Source organism: Cynara cardunculus, assembly GCF_001531365.2.
Source record: "Cynara cardunculus var. scolymus isolate 2C chromosome LG 4, CcrdV1, whole genome shotgun sequence".
Classification (NCBI taxonomy): Eukaryota; Viridiplantae; Streptophyta; class Magnoliopsida; order Asterales; family Asteraceae; genus Cynara; species Cynara cardunculus.
Window position 1 is genome coordinate 14,407,346 of NC_037531.1, and position 9,613 is coordinate 14,416,958.

At 33.1% G+C, this 9,613-nt stretch overlaps 1 protein-coding gene across 1 annotated transcript; it reads right to left on the reverse strand.

Annotated features, from left to right (window-relative positions):
* Positions 1–3,816: 3,816 nt before the first annotated feature.
* On the reverse strand, positions 3,817–6,709 carry LOC112511282 (protein OSB1, mitochondrial). Its single transcript, XM_025116848.1, has 4 exons — positions 6,158–6,709; positions 4,942–5,080; positions 4,441–4,504; positions 3,817–4,342 (listed from the first exon to the last, which is right to left on the reverse strand). The coding sequence occupies exons 1-4, from the start codon at positions 6,508–6,510 to the stop codon at positions 4,056–4,058; spliced, it is 843 nt and encodes a 280-aa protein (XP_024972616.1). The 5' UTR covers positions 6,511–6,709; the 3' UTR covers positions 3,817–4,055.
* Positions 6,710–9,613: the final 2,904 nt, after the last annotated feature.

Sequence of the window (9,613 nt, forward strand, 5' to 3'; positions counted from 1 at the left end):
ATACTATACTATTTTATAAACCAGATTTATCAAAAGTCTTAAAAACAATTTTTAATGCACAAAGTATTATACATTTATGCACAAAGTCTTAAAAACAACTCATAATGCATTAAGTACTACTATTTTATGCATTAAGTCTTAAAATCTTTTAATCTACAATTAAAATAACATAGAGTACAAGTTACCAATGCACATTATTACTTTTTCTTTTCATGTTCCCAAAAAACTTTTGACACCTTTCATTCATGTCTTCATCCTCTCATACCTTTCCGTCTTCTCCTCATCCCCCAAGGTGAGATTCAAACTGATATTCATCATGAGTTATTAAAAGTTATCTCATTCAATTGTTCTACAACTCTCGGTCTCACTCTCGATCTCTTGATTCTTTGCTCTTGATGTAAATTGAACACATTTGTGGAGTCGTTTAAATATGTTGGATTTTAAATATATAAGATTTTAAATTGTCATACAATTTTTTCCATCAATAGACTGTAATCGAAACCACAACTCTTATTTATTCAAATTATATTAATATGTAAAGACCAAGTGTAACTTATATCATCGTTAAATCTTTTCTAATAAAACCAATGAAACTTCAAAATCGTTAAAATTCACGGCTCCCGTCGCATTGCACATGTACACAACTAATCTTTACTTAATTATAGATGGAACATTAATTAAGATTTAGATTAGAGTATTCAGATGGTTTAGATTAGTTTTCAAGTTTCTCAACCTTTTTATTGTTCTCATTTGATTATCATCTTCTTTCTCTCTCTCTCTCTCTCTCTCTCTCTCTCTCTCTATATATATATATATATATATATATATCCTTTGATGTAAGCTACTGTTTAAAAAACATCTTAGCTTTGTCATGACTCCTGAGTTTGAGGCTTGATTGTGCCGCCACAACATGCTACATCTCATGTTAGAACCTTAATCATACATTTAAAAATATTTTGTAATTATCATAAATGATAACAACATGAATCAGTGATTTGTGATGATAACAAAAATCGTAATGACAATATCTAACAAATAAAATAATCTAAGTTGAGATTTTAGCGACTAAAAATCAATATAAAATTAACACGTGAATGAAAAACAAAGTGATTTCCTAATCGAATGGTTTGATAACAAGTGATCAAACCGATTAAACCAGACCATAAAAAGGAGGTCTTGCATGATCGGTTTAAGCGGTTTGAGCCTCTTGTGGAAAACTCAAAAACACATAACATCTATATTCAAAATGAAAATTTCTTCCGATATAACATTATTAAAAAATGGGATACCAAATTATGAAATATGCATCCATCTCTATAACTTAAAAAATACCGAGCAAGTTGAAAAAGGTCAAACAAATCCACTAACGATAGTTGGAATTTTGGACAAATGTTGAGCAGTCGAATGACGATTTGAAATTTTAGATTTCATTTTTGACGGAATTCAGAATTTCGCCAATTTAGATACGCGATCAATTATGAAATTAAAACTAAAAACATAATGTCTTAGACAAACTTTTTTATTCATGTCATCTCGAGCCTATAAAATGAAAACTAAATGCGTATTTTTTTATAGGGAGCATGATTGAAGTAACAAGGTCTTACTAATGTCAAGGTATTTCACCCGCCGCATTACCTTAAATGTTGAGAATAAGGTTGGAGATGATCTAAGGTTTTAAATGGCATGACGTGACAACGATACCAAGCCTTAAGAGTCACGACAAGACCACAACGTTTCTCAAAGCATGATTTATGTCAGCAAAAGATAATTAAATATTATTTTAGCATAGCTATTGGAGCAAAAAATATACTCAAAATCTCCAGGAGATTTTAGAATAGCTGTTGAAGGTTGCTCTAAACCTCCTATATTTTGTACGAAAGATGGCGCAAAAAACAGGTCAACATACACAAAATAGTGATCATATGTGATTCTACAGCAAAATCACATGTGACACAATATATCAAGAAGTCAATATTATATATCACATGTGATTTAATCGAGAAGCAGATATGATTTAACCTTTCATACATTTATCTTAAATTGACTGTCTTTTCGTTTCAACGTCCTATTAAATAAGGGCAACTTTTTGAAAGTGCATATGCGCAAAATGCTCCGGGGAGACCTTTTGAGTTTGAGGCCAATAAAGGAGACAAAAGAAGCGTGACTTGCACTCCTAGCACTCCTTCTTTGACCACTAAGATTACTATCATGCCCCTTAAATTCAACCTATCAATTTATTTATAGAATATTATTTATACCAAAATATTCGTCGTATATATTTCAAATGTAACTATGTTCATTTATACAATTAATGCAACTTAATTAATTAAGATATTTATAAAAATAATAAAAAGTTCATTTATTATAATTTAAATACTTTTAAATATTTATGCAAGATTACTAGAGTTCATTAATTATGATCAATACTTTATATTAAAAAACAATCAAAATTTTTATGAAATCACATATTCATCAAATTAAATAGACGATTGAAATTGAGTTGTATTGATTGTACAAATATAAAGGGTTGCATAATAACTCACCTATAATATATATATATATATATATATATATATATATATATATATATATTATTTCTTCACTTTGATCTAAATAAATCGATCAATCACCATCAGGTCAAAAGCATACCTAAATAGTTTGTCCCCATTGTTTTTCCTTCAAAAAGACGTATGTTCGTTTAATCTCAGTTATAATCTAAACACCATCTCATTACCAAAAAAATAACTTTGTTGTCATCACTCACTCTACCAAATTTATATATTCAGAACCTAACCACTTTTCCATCTTTTCACGTCAAGTTACAATGAAAAATTTGTTGATCGAAGAAAGAACCTTTTTTCTGTCTCTACAACTTAAGCCTACCAGGTAAAAGTCCTTCAACATCTCACTAGCAATGAGACTTAGGGACCGTTTACCTAAACACTTACCCGATAAGCACTTACCAATAAAATTCAATCGCTTACTTATCGGGTAAGATTTTATTCACTAAAATGCATCGTATGCAACAATTTATCCTGGTAAGCGCTAACCATGGTAAGAGTCCTCGTTCTCACTTACCGGGTAAAACTTTTGATTCTTGCCTTCGCTTTTACCGGGTAAGATAATTCGCCCTTGTCATATTCATCCGGTAAAGTAAAGTGACTTGGTAAGCGCTTACCCGGGTAAGCATTTGGTAAACGGCACCTTAGACCTTTGGGGAGTCTTCTTATAGGTCACCAGTTCTAGTACCTTCAAGGCCACTAGGGATTTTCATGACTCTTCTCCAAGACGCAATGGGATTAGTCGAGGGATGCTAAAGTTGGCCTAGATACTCATGGTCAACAAAAGAAAAACTTTAGCCTAACAGGTAAGGAGGTGAGTATCCTTGTAAAACGCGTGGAAACCTCCACATACCACCTACATGCCTCTGAGATGTGCGATCTACCTTCCCCATGATAACCACATGGCCGGTACGATAAAAGCGAACCCTTTTGGGATGTTGATAAAGAGGGTATAGAAGTGGAAAGAAAGAAAGGAAGTATATTATTGACTTCCATGGTATTTGGTTAAGACTTTAGGGGTTCAACTTAATTATGATCCAATTTCATGGCCCACCCTCACCCTTACCCTTGACCATCTAGATTGTCAATCTTAATCCATAATTGAATGCAGATTTTAATGTCATTTATTATCCTAATTAACATCTTCAAGAATTTGAATTTGAAAGAATGGATTTGAATTCCAAATCCCCCAAACCCTTTCCATTCCTACAAACCAAACGGACCCTTAACTCTTAAATCCAAATCCTATACCTTAAATCCTAAATCCTACCTGGGTTTCAGATTATAGACCGAATATTACTCGTTTTACATTATGCTCAGTAATGGAACACAGATCTCCAGTTAAGGGAGATCAGCAACAGGAAGGAAGCAGGTTATGTGACTCTGAATGTGCAAACTATTTTATAATTACAACCTTTACAGTAAACTTACCCGCCAACTTTCTTCAAATTTCTGGCACGTTTGAAGCTGCAATGCAATTTGATCTTTGTTTCTTTAATCTGATTCATAACTCAATGGGGAAAGACTTGAACGATTACTTAGATGTTCTCCAAGACCCATGCCACCCATTCTAGAATCCTGCAGCTGTAGCTGTCTCATAATCCATGGTGGATCAAACGGGTTAAGCCAAAGAGCTTCTCTGGTACCCTTGTGCATAAAATCAGGTTGTCTTGGGTTCGTCTTTCGCTTTCTTAAATCCTTCCATTCATGTGGGCTGGCAAAGAACACTTGCCACAAGTGAAGACGTTTTCTTTGTTTTTCCAGAGGTGATTCTTCTGGATCTGCAACACAAAGGATTGCAAGGATAAGACCAAACCAAACTGACACAATATATCCCACTCGAATGATTAAAAAGTATACATCAAGATATGAAATTTACCTTCTTTATTCTTGCTAGCCGTTTGATCATTATTTGCAACATAGTTTATTTCTTTCACAGTAACCTGCAATGAAAAGATTTGAAGATGAAGAAAAGACAAATATATTTCACCAAACACAATGTTCAAATGGACAGACGGATATACATACGTATATAATGTTCTTTGTGATCCAATATCTATTTAAGCACATGTATTTTCTTGAGAAATGTGAGTGGGTGATTACAGTTCACATAGATCATATTTTTTAAGTACTTCAAATTTTGAAAAGCATTCATTTGCAGTATTAGCATTCTTCAAAATGTGACATAAACTCCAAGTGATTCATCTCTGTCATGTTTCAAATATCAAGTGATTGTGATACCATTCTAACTTCCAAGTACCATGATACCATACCATCCATAAAGAAACATTCAGTATAACTTTATTTTTTACGAGTAAGGCTCAAGATAAGAATAAAAGATAGAGGGAGAGCATTTGTCAAATAAATATAGGATACCAACCTTGTGTCTCAATATGATGTCTCCATTGTTGGAAGCTTTTGTGAATGATCCGAGATACCCTGAAACATATATACAGTCATTTTGTTTTAGATGTTGGATAGATAACTCTGCCATATCTTCCCACATGGTCAATAATATCCTGCACAGAACACAAAATAAGCTTACTTACTAGTGACTTACCAAAGATAGGCTATGCCCAAGAGGGAACGCAACACGTATTTACATCTCAAATAAACTGAAAAAAATAGATTCACTAATTATGCTGGGAGTGACATCTCAAGAGTACGTTTAATGTTCTCGGTCTTTATAATACCCCTTCACGAGCCGGAGGTCTTCACAGAAACATCATCTCTACTCCTCAGGGTAGAGGTAAAATCTACATACATCCTACCCTCCCAGACCCTACTCTGTGTTGGATTCATGGCGTTCGTTAAGTTTGGTTTACTCTTTATAGTACGGTGTTAATCCAGCAAACTGAGTCCTGCTTGGAAATTCTTTTTGTTATGCTCACTACAAAAAATGACGACACACATGCCCAATACTACCACACAAAATAACATGTATAACTGAGTTTTGCGTATTTTGGCAAGCTGTAGTGACGTTCCTATTGCTCTCATTTGCGACCTAGAGTTGAGTTAATGCCCCCAAGTTTCACAATCTCGATGTTGTTTCCCCTAAAACAAGAGTCGGGTCTGAGATAACACCTAACCAAACCGGTATATCCCACTTGGAAGTACGGTTAGGGTAGAATATACTTGGTCCAAAGGGTAGAGCGGCTGATTCTGTGAATACCCTACTTATGCAAAGATGTAAGGGAAAAGGAATAAAACTAGTAAATAGTACCCAACCAGAGAAGAAGAAAGAAAGAAGAAATAGGCACATGTATTTGATTTCACCAATATATTCAACTTAACCGATCAAGGTTGCATCTATCAATAATCTTTCCTAGTTTTCTGTACTCTTAATTCCAGAAATGGGAAGAAGCTTATGCTTATCAATGAAAGCTTAATATACAGAGAAGATGAATTCATTAATTATTGTAAGGCAGGACCAGCAAAATGAAAATCAGTTAAAAGTCGCAATTCAACACATAATACGCGTATTCGTAAAGAGAACAAAATTGAACAATTGCAACAAATAAAAGACACAAAACCTAAGATCCTAGAAGATGCATCGAGAGGGGAAAAAAAGTACTAGCTCGGTAACGAATTCTCACGTAAGAAATTTCTTCGAGTCTGATGGAGATTCCACTCTGAGTAGAGTATTGGCAACGAGTTTACCGTCTCTAGTGGTGAACGTTTTAACAGGGGTATAGACTCTGCCGATAAAGCTGGCGGAATTTGTTAGCTCCTTTTGCCACCGAATTGTGGAAGGACGTTGTGTTTTGAGAGTGTGTCGGTAGACGAGACTTCCGGTGCCTGGTTCTCCGGGATCATCGAAGAACAAGGACCGACTCCGGCAGCTCGGTTCGTCGGAGAATGAAGAGAAAAGGCTGCGAGCTTGAATTCGGATTCGAGAAGAAGAGGGTGAAGATATTAACAGCCGGAGACGACAAGTAATCGGGTGCATGGTCGGGAAATTTGGCGGGCGATTGTTTGCGGTGGTGGTGAGGCAATTTCAATTGTTGATGGTTTTAGGGTTCGTTAAATTAATGAAGGTTTTAAATATAATAAGTGGATTAATTTAGAGATTTATGAAGAATTAGATATATTTGACTAGTCAGAGTTATGTTTATGTGTGATTTAAATATTTAAATAAATCCATCCAAAATTAATTTTGGACTACCAAGAGGAACATATGTTTTCCATTCCTTTACAAATTAAGGCTATAATAACCCTTCGACACACACACATATATCTATCTATCTATATATATATATATATATATATATATTAGAATTGTACTCACGTAATGTAACGAGATACATCTCGTTCTTAATGTTTCATTTTATTTTGTCTCATGTCGATGTTATAATACAAGTTTTTTTAGAAAACAATAATATTTTTATTATTGAATAAAATATAAATTTGAAAAAACATATCAATATTAATATTAAAATAAATATTTAAAAGTTCTTATTTTTTGTATAATTTCTTTAATTCAAATTTTTATTATAATTTAATTTATGTTTGATAATAAAGTAATTTATTTTTTATTTAATAATATAATTTTTTTATAAGGGTGATAATTAAATATTTTGTTAAAGTACAATTATTATCCTAATTATATTTTAGATTTTTTTTATTTAAAATAAAATGTTTATCTTGTTTTTTATTATGTTTATTTGCAATTAGTTACACAAATTCGAACATAAAGCTTTAATAAGTTGTACTTATGCATAATTTACTTGTAGTCATGTATTTTAAGTAATATGCATCAATAAACAGTAAAAAATAGTTTTTAAGAGTTTTATCAAATGTTTTATAATATAGTATTGATATAGAGTTGGATTACAATAAGAAATTATATATATATATATATGTGTGTGTGTGTGTGTGTGTGTGTGAGAGAGTTCAAATGAGAATCTCTATGATTAACGAGAATGCAAGAACACTTATGGGACTCAAACCTTTTTAACCAATAATTTAAGTTATATTAAATAAAAATAAATCACTAAGGGTAGTAATGTAATTAAGTATTTGTTATAATTTGTATTTTATTTTAATTAATTGGAATTATCCCATAATTTTTGGCTTGGGGTCGATCATGTTGAGTAGAACGTCCATCCTTTTCTTCCCATCTTTTTCTCCCCATTGTATCTGAAGTTTCAAAATCTCTTTGATATAATAGTGTGATAATCGTGAATCTAATCGATTCAACCACCAAATTTTCCATCACAACCATTTTGTATCAATTGTGTATGATAACAATGTGATTATTCTGAATCCAATCAATTCAACTACCAAATATCTTATCACAGTCATTTTGTAACCATTGGGTATGATAACAATGTGATAATCGTGTGATGGTGGAACCTAACCGAACCGAACATATTGTAGTCGGACCCAAATACGAATCATATCTTGTGAAAATCAATTAGTCTTTAGGTTAACGTATCATATGATTATCACACCTAAATACGAATCGAGCAGATACGTTAACCCTAGTCGAACTGATAGATTGTAGTCGGATTTCTTGTGATAATTGTAAGATACTCGTATCCTAATTGAACCAAACAATCTTCAAATCGAGCGACTGTGAGCGATTCATGTTCTAAATTTGATAAATTTGTGATAAGCAAACCTTGAATCAATTGTCTCTGCAAACTTCTCCCTCAAACTTCTTGATGTTCGATTTCTTTCTTCTATCTTCTTAAAACTTATGACACATTCCTCTATTAACCAAGATAACTACCGTAGCCATGATGCTATCAGTTCCTAGATGATCTGTCTTTTCTGATCGTAATTTTTTAAATATTATCACTTCAAATTACAAGATTACCCTTTCGTCTCCCAAAACATTTTGAATTTTTTTAATATTATATTAAATTTAAAAATCTCTTAACTCTGATTGTTATCACTTATCATATTACTTGGTTGGTAGGTTGTTCTCACATTTTCGTAAATTACAGGGGTTCTCGTTTGAATTCTTCCTAATATATATATATATATATATGTGTGTGTGTGTGTGTATGTGTGTATGTATGTATGTATGTATGTATGTATAGGTGTATATATATGTATGTGTGTGTATATATATAAATGGATGTGGACTTAAACTAATGGGTATGTGGCCTGGCATTAATATATTGGACTAATAAAGCTGGGCCACGCTTAATCGTTGTCTATGTGTTACACACTGTTAGCCTGGCGTATGGGCTTGGGCTGGGGTAGCTGGACTAGAAACAGGTCAGTTGACCTGGGCTGCTGGGCGTAGAGGTGGCTAAAAATTGATCCCAGGCCGGGTCCGGGATTAAATAGTGATCTCGTAACTGGTTATGACGTAATCGGTTCCGAACCTGAACCAAATACGAAGGTGCGGTTAAGATGTATAAGGTCCGGTTGTGAGAACTGGTCCCGAGCCGAACCTAAATCATCCCACTCAATGACATATAAAAAATATATATTTTTTAAATTTGGTCAATCAAATACACTAATAATACACTTTTATTATAATTAGGTCAATCAAATACACTAAAAATACATTTTGGTCTTCAATCAAATACACTTAAAAATGCATTTAAAGATAAATTTTAAAATATGCTTAAAAAACATTAAAAATAAATTATAAACAAAATATTGGGTCGGTCCTAGGACGGTCCCATAACTAGTCTCGGGCTGGGCTGGGCCAGGCCTTGTTTTCGATGAAATATCGTAATCGGTTAAGGACCATCGGGACGGTCCTGATCCCAATTGGTCTCAGCCGAGCCCAAATCATTTCCAATCCTGGTCCTCCAACGGACCCATTTGGCCATCCCTAGTTGGACGGGTCTCAGCCCAAGTTTGGAAATGGCTAAAATACCAACGATGAAGCATTTGGACACAAAACCCAAATCCTAAAAAAATGATATAGAAGTACAATAACATCGTGTTCTAATTGACTTATTTATAGAACTTATGTTTGTAGAAAACAATAAGACGTCATTTCTTAAAGTGTTATGATAATTTTATAAGACATATGTGGATGTCTTAACAAGTTTAATTCAAATTTAAAAAAAAGATGTTGTATTAAT